Raw genomic sequence first — 23,297 nt, 5'->3', positions numbered from 1 at the left:
TACTCCCTGATGCCCAGACCCGTGGCTATGGCAGCAGCACAGGGGCTGAGAATGTCCCAGCTCCTGTAGCTGGCTCCCAGGTGCCCAGGCCCGTCTCTATGGAGGCGGCACAGGGGCCTCCAGTTTCCCCGCTCCTGCAACTGACTCTTCTGTTGCCCAGGACCATCACAGGGGCTTGGAGTGTCCGGCTCTGTACCTGACTCCCTGGCTCCCAGGCCTGTTGCTATGGGGGCAGCACAGGAGCCGCATGTGTCCCAGCTCCAGTAGCTGACTCTGCTGCTCTCTGGTGTTTCAGCGTTGGTCACAATCTCTGGTCTTTTATTTTCATAATTGCTGGGTAACTGATGGTTTATTGTGCTGTTTCTCTATAGATCTGCCAGGATTTTCACCCATGAGTACAGGAGCTAGAATCAGCTTTGTCCTACCCCGTCGCTATCTTCCCAGCATCCCCCCAATGTTGTTAATTTTAGTTCAAGAGGTCCTTTCAGTTGCCGACATAAATAAATGTGTAATTTTATTTACTGTTTCCCTTAAGATTTTATTTATTTATTATTTATATTAACTTTTGAATTCATAAAGAATAAGTTTTGGTATAGAGAAGAAAGTAAAAATCTTATTTTGATTTGTTTCAACTGATAGTCAACCAAATTTATTCAATGATCATTTTCTCAATTTTCCTCCTGTTTATGAACTTCCTCTTATTCTACAATAAGTTTCACTGTATGCCAGGTTCTGTATGCCAGACTAATCGGTCAGCTAACGATCTATGACTTTATAGTATATTTTACATTGAGCAAGACAAACTTAGCCTATTTATTTATTGTTCTTTAAATTTCCTCTGCCCAGTTATTTTTATTATCATTGAAATACAGTTGTCTCCATTTCTACCCCACCATGCCCCTAGTTATTTTTCAAATTTTCTTTTTTTAAAAAAATTGTTCAGTTACAGTTGTTCCAATTTTTCCCATTGTTCTCTCGATCCCTGCCCACGCTCTGCTCCCACAGTCAATCCCCACCCTATTGTCTTTGTCCATGGGTCCTTTATACATGTTCTTTGACTAGACTGTTCCCCTTCTTTCCCCCATTATCCTCCTCCCCTCTGGTCACTGTCAGTTTGTTCCTTATTTCTATGTCTCTGATTCTATTTTGCTCATTTGTTTGTGTTCTTCATTAGCTTCTACTTATAGGTGAGATCATATGGTTATTTGTCTTTCACTGTCTGGTTTATTTCACCTAGCATAATGCCCAGTTATTCTTAGAATCTTTGTATTCTCCTTGAGTTTTCATTAGTTTGCTCTATAATTTCTAACTGTACATGAATTTGTGAAAGATCTGAAAATACATTAAAATGTGAGAAAATAAGAAACAGAAAGACATGAAACCTCTCTTATCCCAAGACTGGCAATGTTCACATTTTTTAGTGTATCTTCCAGAATATTTGTCAAGGATAATCTAACTAGTTTTGCTCCTATTTTCCCCTAGCCTATAGACAGAAAAGAGAGTATGATCACTTTTTTATGACATAGAAAAAAGTTTTGGATCCATTTATCATAGGATTACAATTTATTTTTAAAGTACTAGAAAACATAACCTTAATTTTTCTCAGATGTGAATGTCTAATCTTTTGAGACACGTATAAAGTAAACTAATGAGCTAGATTCACTTACACCCCTTTATATTGTTGCTCTGTTATACGACATTGTGTTTCATTTCACTGGAAATGTAATCTAGTTAATAATGTATCATAAAAGATATTCCAGTAGCATGCCAGTCATACAAAAATGTTTTCCTTTGCATTCTCTATTTCCTAACGATGAAGAATTTCACTTATTCCAAGTACATTACAAAACACAGTGCCGTTTAATTCCTAAGTTAATTTCTGTATGTATTTATTCTACAGTGTCTTGGTGATAGGAAGTGCTTAATAAACAGTTGTCAAAAGGAGAAGAATGAATGAAACATATTACTTATATAGAGTGCTGCACAAAATGGCACATTATTAATAACCACATTGGAGATCTTAGAAGTGGCTGATGCAGGAACAAATGTAAGCCTTTTATTCACTGCAAAGCCTGGGAGATGAATAGCAGGCACATGCAATGTGTGATTTATTCATGCACACAAGTAGGAGATTTATAGGTCTCTATTAAGCTACTTGAGTTACAACTCTGTCTTAGGCTGCTCTTTTGTCATGATTAGCTATGTTGTGACTATGTTAAATAACAGGTTGACTGTGATGAAATAGGCAAAAAATATTAAGACAAATGGTCAAAATTTTTTACATGTATATTGTTCCAGTTAAACCATACATATTTCTGCCTGTGTTTATTTAAAAAATAAGATGTACATATGTACAGAAACAAAAGATTTTTATGTGGACCTGAGATCCATTGTTATAGACTGGACTGTGTGTCCCAAATCATGCTTCTGCTGAAAGTCTAAATTCTAGTACCTTAGAAAGTGACCATATTTGGAGAAAGGGTTTTTATAGAGGTAAAGTTGAACTAGGGTCATTACATTAAAATAGGGAGTGGACCCTAATCTGATGTAACTGGTATCTTTATAAAAGAGGAAATCTGGATTCAGACACATACAGACTGAAGAAAATTAGAAGACATGAGGGAAGGTCAGCCTTCTCTATAAGCCAAAGAGAGAGAGGCCTGTCTGGAAGGGAACCCTTTTTTCATGGCCTTGGGAAAGAAAACAACTTTCCTGACACCTTGATCTTAGACTTCCAGCCTCTAGAATTGTGAGAAAATAGATTTTGGTTGTTTAAGCCACCCACTCTATGGTACTTTGTTACAGTAGTCCAAGCAAATTAATATGGCTGTAAAATAATACAGAACATAATGAGAAAGAATGTTGAAAAAATAAGAATTATTTTGTTCTTTTCAACATCAGTTGAAAGGAACAAAACTGATTTGATCCTTTCAACATCCCAGTTTTAGAAGAAATGAATCATACCAGACTGCATCTTATTGTGGGGCCTGATCTGACCCCTTCCTTGGGGTAAACCACCATCAGAAAAGTCCATGCTCTAGGTAAGATTCTGATTTATCCCATCGTCAACTGATTAGGGATTTAAACTTAACTGATCCCATTGCCCACTTCCACTTCATGATCACATGGGATTGGCACAGGTAGCTGCAACAAGTGCTTGAGCGTGTGTAGGAATGTGCAAGCACCTCATACTTTGAAAGGGTGGCTCATTAGGGATTTTGCCCCTGAGGTCTCCAAGTTACTTGTGTGTTTCCTATCTGCGTCCGTGCTGACTAAACAAAGGTGGTTAGAGAAGAGGAATATGAGGAGGAACCATTCCCAATCCCTTCATCCCCAGTCCAAGTTCACAGAGAACAGAACTGGGGTACATTTCATAAATAGGGCAAATGTAGTGACACTGCCCAAGCCACACAAAAACACCATGCAAGGTGGGAAGGTCACAGCTGCTTAACCTGACACAGGAGGTGTGATAACTTTTACAGAGATCTGCTGCTGTCACTTACCAGCTCTTCCCAACCTGTGACTTCCCACTGTGGCAACCCATCCTCCTTGAGGTAAAGCTGGCACTGGGAGCTGGGCAGGATTTGCCAACACATCTCTAAGTTCATAACTATATAATGAATTTCTCTGTGGCATCTTAATAAAACAACATGGAGTAAAGTTTTATAATAGCAACAGAGGGAGAAAAAAGTCATAATTTTCCATGCTTCATGATTTGGAATAATTAATTTAATAGCTGTGTCATATGAGAAGAGTAAATAAAGAGAGGAGAAAAGGGTGTGGATATATATGATCACTGAAGCATATACAATTGAAGACACAAATTACCAGGATAGTGCTGGAAGTAAAAGCTTGATGGGAAATATTTTTCAGATGCTCATTTGATTATTTTATGAAGCCTTAAAGCTGCAGTGTCTGTAGGTATACCATTGATCTCTACTTGTTTTTATTTTTAACAGTTATATAACCTTAACTCTCTAAAATCCAATTACACACCTTCCTGATCTCTACTGGAAATTTTCCCTAAATAGTTCTCTACATAGAACATAACAGAACTATGATCTCATTTACAACATCTTGCTGGAGAGTGTTCCATCACCAGAGGTGTTAAAAAGAATGTCCTGAAATTAATAAATGAGGGAAAAACAAAATTAGACTCATTTTTCTCTGGACTCAGCAATAGTCTCTGAGATTTGGTACATAATAAACATTGAGATGTTAGATCGCAGATGAGCGGTATTCTCTGTCATGTTGCAGCCTGTAGGTTTCCAAGAAGGGATTGCTTCTGAGATGAGCACATGTGCCTAACACCCACACCAAAATTATAGGCTCTAAAGTGAGTGAATAATTATTTCTATCAAGTTGGTATAGTTCTAAAAGTAAATCACCCTTTACTTGGTCATGTAAAACTCAGATCTTGTCTATTTTAACTTAGTTTTATCTTCCTCAAATACCAAAGATATAAGCCTTGTCCCTTCTTATATCAAGAATCTTGATTCCACCATTCAAACAGCTGGACTGTGTGTATCACGTTGTGTATTCGCAGAGCTCAACATCCCCTCCCCCCACCAGGCCCCCCAGGGCCTGCCCTTAGTGCCCGTGGCTGCAGTGGCTTACCGACAGTGTTTATGGGATCCAGTCAGGGTTTCAATCACAAAGCATTCGCCATCATTGAGACAGTAAGCAAGGTCCTTGTCTCGGCAGGGTTTGAAGTGTTCAGATCGCTCAGTGGAATATGTTGTCGTATCTGTCAGGGAAGCACACAGAGAAATGCTGTCAATAGTGCATTCGGACACCACCAGCTCTTTTCACTAGCCTGAATCTGTGCTTTGAGGCCCTCTGATGGGCAGTGACCTTGGAAACATTAGACAGACTGGATAAACCTTTCCCTGTAATGAAAAAAAATGCAATTGGATGTGACCATATTATAGGCAGAATGTTTGTGCCCCCACAAATTCATATACTAAAACCAAATTCTAAATGTGATGGTATTAGGAGATGAGGGCCTTTGGAGGTGATTAGGTCATGAATGAGATTAGTACCCTTATAAAATAGATCCCAGAGATCTGGCTTGCCCATTCCAATCATGTGAAGACACAGCAGCAGGAAGATGGCCTTCTATGGACCAGGAAGACCTCAATAGACACTGACTCTGCAGGCACCTTGATCTTGAACTTCCCAGACTCCAGGACGGTGAGAAATAAATTTCTGCTGTTTATTATAAGTAACCTAGTCTATATTACAGCAGCCTGGACTAAGACTATCACTGTATTCAATTGCCTTATTTCTCCACTAGATTTTAACAACTGAAATCACATTAGACACTCCTTATTTGATGACACACAGTAAAAGCTGAGTGATCCTGTAGTCAAATCTGCTTTCATTAATCAGTTTTAGCAAATGTGTTGTATGAGGGATCGAAACAATGTCTCCCTCCATTTATTATTGCCAGATATAATTAAACATCTGATCAATGTATATTGTGACTGTTTATGAAAACCAATGTTAGTTTCTATGGGTTATTTTGCTTGTTTATGTTTGCTTTTTAGTTACAGCTGGAATTGGCTAATAGCCAAGGCAATTATTCCTTTAGTTTCTCCGTTCATAATGTAATTAAAATGCAGATGTTCCAAATTTTAAAATAGAATCTCTTTGTGAAATTTTGTTTCTCCTAATTATTTAACAGGACCAAATTATTGTGACTTTTAGCATTATTGTAAACATGTATTTTAAAATCACAATTACTTACACTTTTTCCATTAAGGTATATGTCTACATCTACTTCCCAAATACAAATCTATAACTATGTGCTACCTGCTAGAATCGGATGCTAAAATCACATGTAGACCTTCCAGTTTCAGAGTTTTAAGCAACTAAGTATTAGCACCAATTCCACTGTGACATTCAATAAAAATATACTTAAAAGTCAAAGATAAATAAATGATTTGGCAGGTAAGCTCTTTTAATTTCCTTTTCATAGATATATATTAATAATACAGATCTATGCACAGGCTATTGCACCTGCTTACTAACTCGAGGTCACAGTGAGCCTGTTCCTGATCACCATGCAAAATGAGAGGCATTAACCAAACAGGAAATTCACTCATGTCCTCCCAACATAAACACTCCTTAGTGGGCACTATTCCCATATGAATAACTCAAAATTCTTCTGTAGAGCAAAGAAGGACATAGACCACGTGGACTTTTGTCTGTCTCATTTCATCTTCTTGCACACTAAAACACACAACTTCATTTCTCACTCTTACTTTATTTCCCCAAATACCAGAAACCATTACACTGCTCCTTTTTCCTGGACCATCTTTTTTCTTTTTGGAAGACACCCCAAAATCCTTCAAAGCTGCCATCATCTTCCCCTTGTGTCCCTGCAGCAACTTTTATTGCTGTCATCACTGCATTTATTGCTGCAAGTAACCATTTGTTCACATTTATTTGTTTCTTTAGTCCGTGGCTTCCTTCAGGCCAGACAGAGGTTAAGCCTTAATCAGAATTGGTGCTCAGTAGAAAATCTTCAATAAATGTGATCACTCTAATATCACTAACAGTTTAAATGCCACTATGAAAAATATGATCATTAAAGACATTGCAATCCTGTGAAAATTCATGCATATCCCACAATAAAATGTTAGGTATAATTTCACATTAATGTTATCATTTTAGTATACTCATTTTAAAATTGAATATTGCAAAAGCAAACATTGCTTTCAAATTCAGATAGATGCTCACTCATATACTACTCATATTCTATGAGCATTGAAAAATTCACTTCTAATATAATTTCTTGGCAATACAACAGGAACTTATTTTTTCCACTTCAAAATACCTGCCTGTCATTGTTTCATCAAAAAATGAGAGCCCTGTAAAACAAACATATTTTCTGTTTTCCAAGAGATCTCTACAGGGAAGATTTGTTATTCAAGAAAGTATGAGATAGTTACACAGACTTAATCTCTCTTTCAATGGGAAATATTTAAAATTCAAGAGCTGCAAGCAAAAGATTCAGTATGGAACACCACACAGGTGACTGCTACTCTGACTGCTGAAGTATATTAACTCACAATCAAGCTAGTTAAGTTTTCCTTTAATTTCTTATTATCTATTTATTGATATTCACTGATCATTTCTTCTAAAAACAGCTCTTCATTAACATAACCTACATCATAAAAAGTGAGATCCTTTGTTTATAATCAGTGATTTTGACAAGCTACAGGCTCCAAGAGCAATACAATGGAAAAGCAATTACAATCAATTAGTTTCATCTGACAACTACTAGCTCCAGTGGTTACCTCCCCATTCTACCAACTGCTTTTGCTTTTCTCATCACATTGTCATTATCAGAGGATCAGAGAGCCAAGTGAATGTCTCTGTAACCATCCAAGTTGGTAGAGAGTACAGAGATTGTCAGGCTTAACATATAATGTTTTTCTATTTCCATAGCTTAGAGAATATCAAAATTATTTTAAATGCACCTGATTAACTTTCACAATAAATGGATTGGGTTAAAAGAAAATGGAATTATTAGTTTAATAACTTAATATAATAAATAATGGAGTGTTGTGCTTAATCTTTCTATAAGTAAACAAAAGTAATGCAAATAAATTTGAAATCTTAGCATTCACCTGAGCCTTTCACCATATGACTCCCATACAGCACTACTCACCTAAAATTACAGGCATAGGGCAAGGTGAATAGAATCCAGCATGAGGTGAAATTTTATGCTAGTACGGCAACATGCCAAACATATGGATGGAAATATAGAAAAATACCTTAATAAAATTACTAGGCTATTCTATTAACTCTGAGACCATCTATAAACATGTAAAATAAGTTAGAATATTGTATCTAAGTCACTGTTAGGTTTTCTCTTACAACCAAATGTAGCCCAACAAAGAGAGTAGTAATTTGGGATGACATATTCCCCTATTTGCATATCTGCTTATAAGTGTGTACATGTATATATGTGTTGAGTATTTAACATGTAAGTTGTGTTACAAACACACAAAATAGAATGCAATTAAAAAGTGAAGTTAACTAAAATATAAGATGCAAGTCCTTATTTTCTTTCTGGGCCCTCAGGAGACACTGTGTGCTTTAATCCAGCCATGTGTTTTGTTATGAAGGAAAAACATGGGACATTTGTGAGAATGAGATAATGGATAAGATCAACTGCAAACTGTGAACGCAATGTCTTTAAAAAACCTGGGAGTGCCTTACAATCAGATGTGGAACTCTCAACCAACATTTTTGGAACCTCCCCATAATTTAAAAAATTGCATCATACTTAAGAAAGTCTACTACACTGAATTGTCTATAATATATGGCAATAATTTGTCACATATTTAAAATTCAAAAATCATCTCCTATTTCTAGGAAGGTAATTTGGTAAGTATATTTGTTATAGAGCTCCTTATTATCTTAAAAAATTATATGGATGAACATCCAGAAAAGCAGGAGGGGCTTAATATTCCCATGAATTCCCATCTGTTTTTCAAGTCTCTCCTTTATTCTAGAATGCTTCATTATTAGATGGCACTGTCTCCACCCATCAGCTCCTGACTCTACCATTGAACTGGTCCATGAGTCGAAGGGCGGGGCAGGTCTTCAGCTCTCTGATCCACTGTTTTCTGGATGGCCTGACACAGAGGTGCACATAACAAACACTTAGATAGGGTGATCTTTTTAATACATGAGCACTTTCTAAAAGTTCTGTACTGAAAAGTAAGCATGTTTTTGTTATCATCATAAAACAAAAAACTCTATTTTAAATAATAAAAACTGGGAAATGAATATATATTTACAAGTTAGGACATGAGAAGGCCCCAAAAGCAATTTAGGTAAACTGTGTAAAATTTTATGAGAGGAGCAGACAATGACTCTACAGGATGGTGGGGAAGAAAAGAGAAAAAAATGCATGCTTAGGAAAAATTTTTCTAAGAGAGGTCCTGAAATATAAAGAAATGTTAGGTATAAAATGAATAAAGGTAGTGCCAAGGAAGGGTCTTCCAAGCACATGGCCAAAGGTCAAGGTCTCAGGTCAAGGAAGTGCTGTTGCTGGCATGAGGCATATTACCTATTCACATGGGACCTCAGGGGCTGTGCAGTTATCCAGACTACTCACCTGGCACTCGTGACATGTAGAATTAAATGTGTTTTCTAATATTTCTATGGATATTTATCCCCAGGGAGGTCAAGGAGAGTGCTTTGCTTTTAAGTTTTGTCTTTTTTCCACATCACATACATAGTATGCAATCAGTACAGTAATTAAACACACAGTGGGAGGTTATGGTGCTTAATTCATTAAGAGCAAAATGGGAAAAAAATGTAATGCTAGAAAATAGAAATCCCACCAGATTTTGAAGTGAAAGTTAACTTATTAATGAATTAAAACAATAACTGTTTTTCCCCTTAAGTATTGAGTTGAACCCGATATATTACTTAGAGGTTTTCTACATTGCCAACACAAGGCTGCATACTTTGGGAGCAAGGCTTTGCTGCAGAAATGAGAATACTAAATGCCTGCTACAGATAATGATTGCAGGAGATAGTCAAAGAAAGGGAGAGTTTAATTTAGGTTGTAGTTATCTCACAGGTTTCCCAAAGGGTTGGCATTGGAGCTAGTTATTGGATAGGAATGATTTAATTGACACAGGAAAAGGAATTCTAGCCACAAAGAGGGGAAACACAGAAAGAAGGAAAATGAAAAGCAAGAGCATGGACCCTAAATACACTCTTTACTCTTGGCTTGCAAATGTCAGATTAATCAAGCAGTTCTTTTTTCCACCACCCACTGAATTCATCACATGACAATTCTCCAGAAAATAAAGAATCTGGTGATGTAGTCTAAAAGATTTTAGGATTAGAAAAATGCCTCTACAGGCTAGATGCCATTTTAAATATGGTTGTCGACTCCAGCAGCAGCATCTGTGGAAGTGGTGCGAGTGAAACCTGCTGCCGCACATTTCAATTCCCCATTGAATCCACCACTTATCAGGCACCCAGGAAGGAGCACGGGCATGAAACTGAGTTATAAAATATTTAATGGTTAAGGAAAGCTGAAAGAAGAATGCAACAGTGTTTGAAAGGGAAACAAACCATTTCTCAGCTGGTGAGAGGCAAAGATAGCTTTCTCCCTGCTGCAAAGATCAGACAATTGTTCACTTTGCTGGCATGGGAGAAATGAGGAGTGTTGGGTAAGGAATCTAAAAGTTCAATTGAGTTGTAGGGATGCTGTGAGGAGTGACAGTATCCCAGAGCTACCAATTCTCACAGCAAATGTGGAAAGGACTCTTGTAAAATTTGCATGACCTACCTGCTACCTTTCTGTTTGAAATTTTGTTTTTAAAAGCTCTGTTCCTGCTTAAATAAATGGAACAAAGCTTGTTCAGCAGAATTGCATTTATTTGAGAACTCCACTTCATCCTAATGCTGAATGTATTTCCTTCTACCTGTGAGCACACACATGCACAGGCCTATACAAACTGCATTCAGTCGTAATACTTATGAGAGCAGCTCCGTCCTTGGGGTAGGCTCTATACTACATAGCCACCATTCCTTCTCCCCACATCACTCTTCTGAAATGATTCAGTCTATGGTACTATCTCTAAATCTGATAGATATTTAAATTTTCTCCATTTTGTTTGAACTGTCAGAAGAATCTAATGCTCAGCCACTCCTGCCTTCATGAAAAACCTTTCACTGGCTCTGATGTTATGACATAATCTTGGTTTTCACCTTGCTTTTTGGTTTTTGTTACCTCAGCCTCCTCTAACTTATATGCAAAAGCCAATTACTTAAGGACTGGCCTTAAAATAACTCCTAATTCAGCACTGTGCTAAGCATTTCCTAGGCTATGTTTGACCTTAAAATAACACCATTAATGTATGTTATTTCCATATTTTACAAATGGAGAACTAGAGTCTCACAGATTTTCATCACTGGCACAAGGTCACATGACTCTTAGTTTATAGCTTGCTCCACTATACTGCTTTCTATAGGTCACATTTTTATTTCTATTGTTTTGTTTCACTTTTACTTATTCCCTAGCTGAGTGCTGCTGCAGGTATGGTCCTCAGAACAGCAGTATCAGTATCAGTAGTATGTTAGTAATGATAACTCATGGGCCCCACCACAAACCTGCATCTGAAGGGGGAAGTGGGAGGTTGGAACTCTCCAGGTAGTTCTCCTCCATGTTAAACTCCAAGAACTAGCTGCCTTGGGTGACCGTGTGTGCTACCATCTACACAACAATAACTCCTAAATGTATACCTTCAGCCAAAAGGTTTCTCTAAACTCCAGTCTGCCTACCTCTTCTTTCTTCATGGTTATCCCAAAGGGACCTAAAAATTAACTTGCAGAAAACTGAACTTACTTCAGGATTCTTGCTGTTAACACTCCAAAAATAACTCTGAATTGCAACTTAATTGTTTACATGTCTGTTCCCCACACATTTTCCAAACTAGACTATGAGTTAGTGGGGATCTGGGAAGGCCATCTCTAAGTCCCCATAATTTATCTCAGGACAGAATGCACAGTGAATAGTTCATGTATACTTTCTGAGTGAATGAGTATTCTATGGTCACCAGAGTAATGATTACACCAATATCACAGGTGCATAGGTATCTTCAGCATGGTAACATGCCATCCACTTGCAGCTCCATATCATTATTGTTTCTAGAGATAAAACGTATATATACATATACATATACATATACATGTACATATGCTTATGCTTACTGGCTGACTACCAATAATCAGCATTACTTTTTATGTTCATGGGTTTCAAGTGAAAAGTAAACAGAGTCAATATTTATAATAAAATATTAACAAAGTTAATATTTTTGATTCACATTTATATGTTTATTAAACATTTATATGTTTAAGTCAAGAAATTTCTCCCAGATTCAAATTTCTTGCCAACCAAGTATGTGCAAAATTTATATTCCAAATATGTAGTAAGTGGTATAGATATGGCAGGACTAATCAAAATAAACCTGTCCATGGCTGGGAGGCCTGGAGGACCCTGTGGGGCCAGGCATCAACTGTTTTTTTTAATCATCGATTTTTTTAGAGAGAGGGGAAGAGCAAGAGAGTGAAAGAGAGATCAACTTGTTGTTCCACTTAGATATTCATTCATTGGTTGATTCTTGCATGTGTCCTGACCAAGGATCGAATGTGAACCTTGGTGTATCAGGGCAATGCTCTGACCAGCTGAGCTACCCAGCCATGGTTAGGTGTTAAGTCTTTAGTTTCTATATTAATACTGAGGAAATTTGGGAACCTGGTGCAGGGCATCCTGAGTGGCATACAGAAACTTCACTCAGGGGGGTTTGAGCAGTGGTTATATACCAATTAGAATAAAATCATTGCAATAGTTTAACAGTGAATATAATTGATGAAGAACACTACTATATGTCAAACTTTCTCATGGTCTAAATTTGTCTTTATCTGTTTTAGTTTCAACAATTCAAACCTTAGAATAATAGATACCCTGGAAGTTAACATGTAAGAATTATGTTTGAAATAAACCTATTAATCAGATATAAATATATTCATTTTTCAGAAGAGAAATTGAAACACAGAATGATCATTTAATATTCTTAGAATTTCACAGTCAGCAAGTGGAAAAGCAAGGATAAAAACCAGAGAAGCAAAACTCTGTAATGAACATTCTTCATTCACTTTCACTGTGCAGTCCCACCTGCACTGAGCCACACACTCTTTGAAAGTGTTTACATTCAAGTGTCTCTCTGCAAAACTCTATTAATCATTATGAGTAAATGTAAGAATAATTAGGAAGCAATTATTTTTCATTAATTCACTCATATTCTCACCCATCCACTCAACACTAGTTTTTCTGGACACATCCTGAAACACTGTAAGGCAGATAGATACTGGGAAGAGGTAAATTAAGTTCTTTACACTGAAAATTTCTATAACTGTATCTTTTAAATCTCCTTTTCATGCTATTACAACTCTGAAATAATGTCTAAACATTGACACAATTCTCCAAATTCCTTCATAAAAATGAACATCACTCACTTTACTTAAGTAAAATCTTATTTTCCCCTTTAATATGGGTCCTCCATTTTCATGTTTAAAATGGGCCTTGGTTTGAACCCTTGCTAATGCATTTGGTAATGAGGCCAAGTGTCATGGCAGAAGTAGAAAAAATATTCTAGGAGAGCTTAAAGAGAGGGCAGCTTTTTCAACAGTAGCCTGGTGGCTCCACATTCATTTCTGTGTAAGAAGGGTTTGGAGAGGGTTGAGGTGGAAACTAGATTTATCTAAATGCTGCCTTTCCATAGGAAAAAAAATGTTTTTACTTCTGTTGTATGTTTCATTGGGATTTTTTGAGATGCCAAGATTAACTACCATCCCACTATCTGTATCTATGAGTTGGGATCTTTTAGATTCCACATGTAAGTGGCATTATACAGTATTTATCTTTTCCTGTCTGACTTAGTTCACGTAATAATGCTTTCAATGCTGACTCCCACCCCCAGCCACCACTTCTACCGCTTAATATCTTGTCTATAATTCTGGGAATGGAAAAAAAAGTCAACCAAGAGAAGTGTCCCAAAGAAACTTTCAAAGAGACTTTAAGAAGTATTCACTCTAGCTAGCTGCAAAACTTATGAAAATTATCTTAAAGTAGTGTATAAGACTAACAGATAGATGTTCAAGTATGGGGACAGGGTCTTCAAACTGTCTTGTATCTCCAGCCCCTACTCCAGCTAGCATAGGGCAAGACATGCAAGAGAAGATAAGGGAATGCTAGATCAGGTGGGTAAGGTACAACTTCCTAGTAAGCATGGCAATGAGAAGTTCACACAAGGAGGAGAGGAAATGCACATATGCAACCAAAGTATCAGGACCAAGAAGACCTGAAGGGACATCAGAAATATGCTGAAAGTCAAAAAGCCCTTGGAAACTAAAGGCATTTGAACTTCAACATGTACAAACTTTTAAAAATGACAAAATATTGCTAACTAAAAATATAGAAAATTAATAATGCAGTTATAACATCTAAAATGGCACATTTGTTCAAAACAGACAATTTCTTCATTCACTAAGTCATTCATCATTTTGACAACCTCCAAGTCATAGAGATATGCAATTAGATAAAACAATTAGATCATTCCCCAAATCTCCCCACATAAAGAATCCTATGCATCATTCATTTTGCTTCCTTAAATAGTTTCATCCTCTGCTCCCCTGTTCGTTTTCTTAGTAACAGTGTGGGACTCCTCCCAAGCAACTTAAAGTGGGGAAGGCTTGTTTCTATGTACCACATTGGGACTCTGCTTTCACCTCAGTATGTGGAATGACATGTGCCTAAGCCACAAGATCTTATTTAATGCCTTCTTGTATTGTACCTTAGCAAATCTGGGTTTGCATTCCAATTTTGCTACGTATTGGCATTTTGAACAAGAGCAAATTGAATATGTAAAAATGCATAACTCATAATACTTTAAGGAGCCTAAAATGAGAAAGGGAGACAATGGTTAGTAGTGAATCTTACAGTGTTTGATACCCAGGCACTTACTTCCCTTCTTTAACTTTTATTAAGTTAACACATTTAAATAAGCACTGATTCAATGTCAAATTCTGCAATTTCTCTGTATGGTGCCAATTAAAATAATATATTTATTTAATAATTTATCATGTAGTGCCTACCATTAGACTGCTGAGTAATGTGCTAGTTTCTGGGGTAGAAGTGAGCAACTCCGCTCAGAAGTTGTGCGGCATGTGCCTGCCTCCCAGGAACAAGCCTGTGAGACTGTCAGGTGTTTGGGCCTCTCTGCTAAGTGCTGGGCAGGGGAGCAGGTAGCAAATGTATTCCCAACACCCAGAGATTGTGGAATTCTTAGCAGTTGTTTGGAGACTGGATGTGATTATAGAATTACAAGTATAAAGATATTCCTTATAGGTCAGCTCAAGGATTTCCCATTTGTTACTCAATAGTCTAGATTAATAGAAAGTGGGCTATCCTCACCAATCACCAGAAATGTGATGTCACAAGTTCACAGCCTGCAACTCTACCACCATAGTGATCTCAGCAAAAGAATTGAGACTTTTTTGCATTACTGCTCAGACTATTTTATTTATGTTTTTGTCTTTTACCAGAGAAGAAAGATACTTTTGTTTCATTCAGTCATGGTTGTATTAACTAATCTGTGGAAATGTAGAAAACATTTGAATTTTGGCTGAATCATGTCCACTTGCTTTTCTGAATTTCAGCAAGTTCTGAATTTTTCTAAATTGTATTTATAAAGTATTATTGTACTATTACATTTTCATTTTTATAAGAGTTTAAAAGGCCCAATGTATTATTGGCTTCTAGTAAATATTAATTATAGGTAATATATTTCATCCTTCAAAATTTTTCATTCAATTACAATTTTTCCACTAAATTACATGTATATATATGTGTGTGTGTATTTCAATATAAAGTTGTTCAACATTATCAGTCATTACTGAAATGAAAATAGAAACCACAGTGAAAGACCACTTCTTACCCACTAGCATGAACAATTACAAGTCCTGACGGTAAGAACATAGAGAAACTAGGAAAAATAAAATGCAGCTGCTTGTAAAACAGGTTGTCAATTTCTCAAACTGTTAAAGAGACCTATCATATAAACCAGTAATTCCATACCTCCATATATACCCATAAGAAATGAGAACAAGTGTTCATGCCAAACGAACATCCAGATTTGTGCATGAATGTTCAGAAAAGCATTATTCAGAGCCAAAAAAATGGAGGCATCGAGTGATGAATGGATAAAAATGTGGTATATTCAGACAATGCAGTATTATTGACCAATAAAAGTAATACAGAACTGATACATGCTATAGCAGAATAAACCTTCCAAATGTTATGCTGAGTGAAAGAAGTTATAGATAAGGATATTGTATAATCCTATTTACATGAAATGTCTAGAACAGGCAAATCCACAGAGATATAATGTAGGTCAGGGGTTGCCAGAGGGTGAGAGGCATGAAAACTTTCTTGTCTCTCAACCTTGGTTTTCTATATACTCTTATGTTTTCAGTTTATTAATAAGTAAAAGGAGACAAAAATGGTTAAATATTTTAGATTCTACATAAAATTCACAAAATTCATGCTATGCCTTTGAAAGAAAGGGTACACACCTTGAGAAAAAAACATTATACCTATCATGTACTTCTCCAAACCTCCTTGCATTATTGAATAAACTTTACTCCCAGACCTCTGTTTCAGGGCAAATATTGTTTCAAGAAAATTAGTCCATTCTCTGTGCCTATTGGAAAGCAATTAAAACTGAAATCAAACAGCTATAATTATGTGTTTATTTCTGACCCTTATATCTCCATTTGCAGGAAGTGCTGCTGTGCATTAAAGTGTTTGTGGATCACTGAATAATTTAAGTATGAGAGAAAATGGTGGGTTTGGGAAGTACTTCAGAGACAGTTGGAATTTCTAACAGAAATTTCAGTTAAGGTATGTATAAGAGGCTAGCAATCGACCAAATCTTACTTCTCTAATGGTAAAAGTCCTGAGAGGCCCTCCTTTTCACCCTGGCATAAGCTGTTCCCCATTTGGCACTGCAAAGTAGCAATAGAACTATTCTCTTTAATGCCTTAAGTTCTGGCAAAGGGAGGAAATCATCTCTTTCCCACACTGGGACTTCATGTCTACTCTCTTCTTCTGGTATGACTTTTTCTTGTACACAACTATGAACATCCACTTTTAGACATCCTAGTTGTGAACCTTAACCAAAAATCAGATTTAGTTCATATACAACAGGGTTCAGGGAACTATGGTCCATGGGCCAAACCCAAACTGCAACTAGTTCTGAAAATAAAATTATATTGGAACACAGCCAAGTTCATTTGTTCGTGCATTGTCTATGGCTGCCCTTGAGCTACAATTGCTTAAGTAGTTGCAACAGAGACCACATAACCCACAAAGCCTAAAATATATACTATCTGGCCCTTGACAAAGAAAATTAGTCAACTCTTTTTTAAAAAAATATTTTAATTGTTGTTCAAGTACAATTTTCCGTCTTTTACTCCCATCTCAGCCCACCCCCCAGTGCTTCCCACTTCCCTCCCATTTCCACCCCCTTAGTTGTTGTCCATGTGTCCTTTATAATTGTTCCTGTAAATCCTTCCCCTTTTCCCCCTGAAATTCCCTCCTGTCTCCCCTCTGGTCACTCTTGATATAAAAGATTGGAGACAGTGGTTTACTTATAAATTATATATTTGCTATATTTGAATTATTAGAAATGTTTGACATTGATATAAGTGCTTTGTTTTTACATATGTCAAATAAAGGTGCATAAGCAGGAGAGACATAGCCAAACACTAAGCAGTAAGTTTTAGAGTAAAACAGACTTAAATTTGATCCCAGTTATGACATTTAACTAACTGTATGATCTTGGATAGGTTACTTAAGTTCTCAAACCCTCAGTCTCCTTTTCTGTAAAAAGGGGGTAATTAGATGGCCTGTCAGTTGGAGAGATTTTGGCTGAGAGTAGAAAAACTCAACTCAGAATGGCTTAACTCACAAGAAAAATGCCATTGTCTCACTTATCAAGAGGTGGTTCTTGGGTTGTCTAATTCATCAGCTTAATGGATCATTAAGGACAGAGGAGTCATTCCACTCAGCCTTCACGGACTCTATCTTTAGACTAGGCTCTTTCCTCACAGGTAGCTGCCATGATTTTAGGCCTCACATCAAGACATAATCTTCCATAGAATTGTATCCCATGTCTTAACAGAGACTATACAGATTATTGGAACAAAACTGAAATTCAGTTCAAAGGGAAAGCTACAAAATATAAACTGTGAGCAGGTAGCCAACAGCTAAGCTTTTGTGAAGATTCAATTAACTAATGCATAAAAAACACATAGTGTGGGTTTCATTCATGTTGGTTCTTCCTTAGACCTGTGATATCTTTTATGTTGGAGATGTCGGTAGTATTCTTTCAAAATGTATACTTTAATATAAACTAAGCTTGAATTAATTTTTATTGTTTTATTAGAAGTTCATGTTATTTCATTAGACAACTGAGAGGTTTACAGGTCTGGAAACATTTGATGCATATCATCACTCAAAAACAGACACCTCTGTATCCTTGTTGCAGCCCATACTGATGAACCAGTGTAATTTGTGTCCATCTCATATTAAGTGTGTATCAAACACTTATACATTCCCAAGGTCATTTAGTATAGTGAACTGCAAAATAAACTTAAGGTAAATGAATGTGCTATTTTATTTACAAAATCACTCACCAAATACCCATAATTATTTTTTAAAAAAACCTCCTTCCTTTGCTGCCTCTTCAATTCTTCCTTGGCTAAGGCATCAGCTTCTTGATCTATTATATGTAGCCATTGTCCTCTGCCCTGAAAGAGACAACATTTCACATTGCCTCTGTCACAGCCCTTATTACACTGCTCTGTAAATGCTAGTTTACATATGTCTCGCCCCTTCGCCAGACTGTGAACTTTGAAAGGACAAGTCCTGATGCACAGCATGTACTTTTTCTATGCTTTGGGGAAAGAATAATAAACAAATATAAATAACCACTGAGAATTGTCTGTATGGGAAACCATTGCCCTACTTATACACCTGGCCACAAAGAAACTCTTGTTTGCACTCACCACAGTAAAAGATCTATTCTCCCTTTCCCTTCTGCTTCTAGTGTCATCAGCAAGGCAAGAGGATTGGAGCCACCTAAAAAAAAGTGTGTGTGTTTTCTTCTCCCCAAGCTTGTCTTGGGCAGCACATTGTCCCACAAAAGGAAAGAAGAGATAAAGACCCCACCTCCCACTAAAAATCAATGTGGAGGGCAAGTAAGAATCAGGGGGACCAACCTGTAGATATTCTGAGCAGGTGTGAGAAGATTCCAGGAACTCAAAATGCTAAATTATGAGATATGCATTTAAAACTATTGCATGGGGGAAATAAGCACACAAATCCCCTGAATCCTAGCTTTTGGTCAGACACTGTACAAGATAAATATTCTTGGAAAAATGTTGACTGCACAGGTTGGGAAGTTCCCACCTCACACACTAAGAGATGTTCTACGCAAATGCCTCCTGGTTTGCATTACTGTGCTACTGAGCTCTGCCTTTTGAAATCCTATCCATTTTTCCACACACAACCTAGAGTCAGTTCAGTTATGCACTTTCCCCCAATTCCTCCATCTGGCATTAACCTTGGTCTCCCCCCTGCTCCCTCAGCATCTGGCTGCTACCTTTATTATAACAATCATCATTCTCTGTCTTGACTGCCAGCTACTTTTGTGGGTGTTTGTCACTCCTGTTTCCTACTAAGGAGATTGTGAGCTCCTGCAGGACAGGGGCCATGGTTCACTCATCTCTTCTCCCCCATTTCCACAAACCATTTAACCTACCATTACGTAGAAGCAAAGACAGAAATACATCTTGATCAATAAACATGTCTCGATCTGTTCTTCCCATTACACTTTACTATAAAACTGAAAGCTTCTTAGCAAAGAAACTGTTTCCTTTATGCAAGTAGGATTTTTTAAAGAAAGGGACAATATGTTAAAAAACCTGATTGTTGATCCTTTCTGCATGATTGCCTAAATAGTATAAGGATAGTGATATTCTTTTGTTATTGCTGTTGTTGGGGTTAGGACATCACACCAAATATAAATATCTGTGTTTGCCTAATTTGGTTCCTTGGGAAGATATATACATCTCTCTAATTTAAAGTTTCATCAAGAAATTAGATTTTGGCAGATCTTGTAGATCACAAAAGTCAGTTTCTTTTTTTATATATGCCCTTCCCACGCATGCACAATCAAAATATCACAAATAGATCATATCTGAGCCATCAAAGATAAGTGACTGACTGTCTTTGTGATATTAATCTCATGCCAGTTCAAAGATAAAGGATTTGAAATCTGCCTTCTTTTTGCTTATCTAGCAAAGAGAAAATTCCACAAAGCCTTAATGTGATTTAAAATGAAAACACTGGGCTACCTTGTAAGGTTGTGGATCCCCCCCCCATCATGGCAAGTATGTGAACATATGTTGGACTGGCCACTAACTGTGGGTGTTAGAAGGGATTTTATTCCACTGGGTGGAGGGTTGCACTAGATGGCCATTAAGGGCTCTTCCAGATGACAGCCTGTTAGAAGCCATGCTTGGGTTTGAGCTGCAATGAAGAGCCACACTGTAGCAGAAGAGAAGTTGTTGGCTCCCCCATCCCCTTGTTCCTCGTGGCATTTGATGGGCAGGTGGTTGTGTCACAGCGCTACACAAATGCAAGGCACAGGCTTCTAGGCTCAGATGCAGCATGTACCAAACACACTGATACAGTATCTTAGTAAAAAATTAGAGCTGTGAAAGCTAATTCACTTTGCATCCAACTGAAATTTTATTTCACATCAAAACAGTTCCCCATGGCTCCAAAGAAATAAATGATCCCTCTTTAACACTTAAAGCATCCTTATAATATTTTTTTTATTTTTAAATATTTTCTTTATTTATTTTTCGAGAGAGGGGAAGGGAAGGAAAAAGAGTGGGAGAGAAACATCAATGTGCGGTTGCCTCTCATGCGTCCCCTGCCGGGAACTGGCCTGCAACCCAGGCATGTGCCCTGACTGGGAATCGAACCAGGATACTCTGGTTCGCAGGCCCGCACTCAATCCACTGAGCTATGCCAGCCAGGGCAGCATCCTTATAATCTTCTTTGGGTGACAGGCAACTTTATGGGAACATTGTTCTGATAAACCAAATTTCAAACATTTTTACTAGCGGGCACACAGTTGCCCAGGAAGCTATGGACATCTCTGTCTTAGGTACTCACTGGGTCTCTGCCAATGGAGCAGCTTGGAGTTCACAGGCCAATCCCATCTACTCCTTCCTGTGCATCTTCCCTGTGTCTAGGTATGCCCTCTATACTGCAGTCAGTCTGTACTGAATGGAGATTTTATTGTCTAAATGCTCAAGGGGTTCTGATAATACTGAACAGCAATATGTGCATATCCTATCACCAGCCATGGGAAACATTTATTTTTAGCCATTTCCATAAACAGATTGAATGCTCAAAGCAGCTTTTAAAAAAGGTTCTAAGAAAAAATAGGTATAGCTTTAAAAATAAGAATAGGAAAAATAAATAGGTCTTTGTTGTAGAATGACCAAGTTAAAGCATTTTCTTTCTTTCTTATGTCTCCAACCAGTCAGATATGGCAATGTGAATGCAAATCTTCAAGAGGAGAATTTAGAAAGCACATTTCACAGTTTACTTGACCATGGTACCCTCTGTCCCCAGATTCTATTGAAATTTCAGTTCTGCAGTAGCAAAAAGTAAGAAATGCTAAGTTAAAATCAAATTCATGGATCCACAACACAGGAGAATGTTAATAGTGTGGTTTAGAAAATTTCAGAGAGCCAGAGCCTTTAACACAATTCAGATGTGGTAAAAAGATAATATTCAACCTGGAAATGGTTCCTTTTTTTAGGAAAAGCTTGGAGAAACTATAAAGTCACTTCTATTTGCACAAGTGCTGGGCCAAAAGTAAGAATAGAAAAGAGGCCAAGTGAAAGGATACCAAGGCATGACCAGGCCAGCAGGTATTCCTGGACACAGGCTACAGCAGTAGGGGTATTGCCATGCCTGCCTGGGGCAGTTACATCCCTAGGACAGCAATTAAATAGAAGTGGGCCCAGTTTTGGTGCCATAAGGATACAGTTGATTCAGTCTGTTGTACACATCTGCTCATTGCAGATAATCCGATTACTCTTCAGTAAATACAAAAGCAGAGAAACAACATAGACAAGCTTGGGAGGTTATTCAGTGTAAAACACAGGCTGCACCAGTGCATGAGCAGAGCCAGGGTGTTAAATGAAACAGTGGGCATCAGAATCATTTACTCAATCATATCTGTGGAAAGTCATCAGCAATGCCATCTTAATAAAAATATACATTATGTGAAAAACTGTAGTATATATTAAATTTCAAGTGTTATGTTGGTATATATTTATGTTGACTGCTTTGGAAGCTAGATAGATAAACCTACAACTGCAGTCTGGAATCTATTGCCAGTAACAGGACAACAGATTAGAAAAACATTTATTATCAAAAGGCTTAAAAATTTTTCTCATTTTTTAATTCTATATAGAATTCAGTAATTCTATGTAGAATCTTCCTAAATAAAACTATCCTAAATATGAAAAAAAGTTTGTCCAAATATATATATTATCATATTATTTATATGAGTAGAGGCATTAAAACCACATACATGTCCAATAATAAAATGGTTAAATAAATTATACTGAAGTCACACACTGAGATTTGTTGCAGTTGTAAAAAGTGATGTATATGAAGCATCTGTTGTCCTGATTATAATATAATGCTAGATAAATTAAAAAAATAAAATATATTGTGTTAAGTAAAAATAACTATGAAAAATTAAGGTATACATCACAGACATGACTGAAAAATATATCAAAATAGTAACAATAGTGTAAAAGTTGTATAAATAAACATAATTCCACATGACCCTTCTCTTTAATTTTTTCAGAATTTTCAAAAATTTCCCTCACGGGTACCACTTCTCTTATTAAATAAAATATAAAATATGTAAATCTAGGAAAGTATTATCTTTAAAAACCTGTGCCAGAACTGGGCTTTCTTATTAAAGCGTTGCTCACAACAGGTGCACATTTAGGGAACAGTTCCATATGTGGAAAATAATTGTAAACCAAAATTTTCATAGATGAAAAGAAGTGTCAATGGAAAATGAGAGAAAGAATGAGGGGGCACTAAGGACTGCACCTCAGGTAGACTCCAGAGGCCAGGTGTGCTTCAGAACAAAAGAGCTGGTGGTGAGGCCAAAGCTGTACAGTCTAGGTCTCATGGGATCAGAAGCCAAGAGTACAGATCTCCAGCTACCTACAGTGGGTTGTCCATAGTGAGGCATCCATGGCCATCAATCTTGCCTTCCAGAAGTCTGTTTTACCTTACCACTTATAGTAACATATTTGAAAGAGGATCTAAGTATCATTGCCAAGGTGAAAGCACATTAGACATTTGGTTTTAGAACTGGAAATGTCATGGATCTAGGAGGGGTGTCCAACCTTTTGGTGTCTCTGCACCACACTGGAGGAAGAGTTGTCATGGGCCACACATTAAATGAACTGTGACACATAATCACAAAACTATCTCATAAAGTTTTATATAAATTTATGATTTTGTGTTGGGCAGGATGGCTGTGAATGGCACACTGCAGGTTGGACATCCCTGGAAGGGGCTA

At 37.1% G+C, this 23,297-nt stretch overlaps 1 protein-coding gene across 4 annotated transcripts in view; it reads right to left on the bottom strand.

Annotated features, from left to right (window-relative positions):
- The window catches only part of NRG3 (neuregulin 3), a 1,193,746-nt gene that overhangs the window by 675,551 nt on the left and 494,898 nt on the right, over positions 1–23,297 (bottom strand). For all 4 annotated transcript variants that reach the window (XM_053663970.1, XM_053663971.1, XM_053663973.1 and 1 more), the window contains exon 2: positions 4,618–4,747. In XM_053663970.1, coding sequence (XP_053519945.1) covers positions 4,618–4,747 — 130 coding nt within the window. The remainder of the gene's footprint in view (positions 1–4,617; positions 4,748–23,297) is intronic.

Source organism: Artibeus jamaicensis, unplaced genomic scaffold (genome assembly GCF_021234435.1).
Source record: "Artibeus jamaicensis isolate MK-2021 breed Jamaican fruit bat unplaced genomic scaffold, CSHL_Jam_final contig_332, whole genome shotgun sequence".
Classification (NCBI taxonomy): domain Eukaryota; kingdom Metazoa; phylum Chordata; class Mammalia; order Chiroptera; family Phyllostomidae; genus Artibeus; species Artibeus jamaicensis.
Note: the sequence above shows the minus strand (reverse complement) of the source record. Positions and strands in the feature narration are given on the sequence as shown.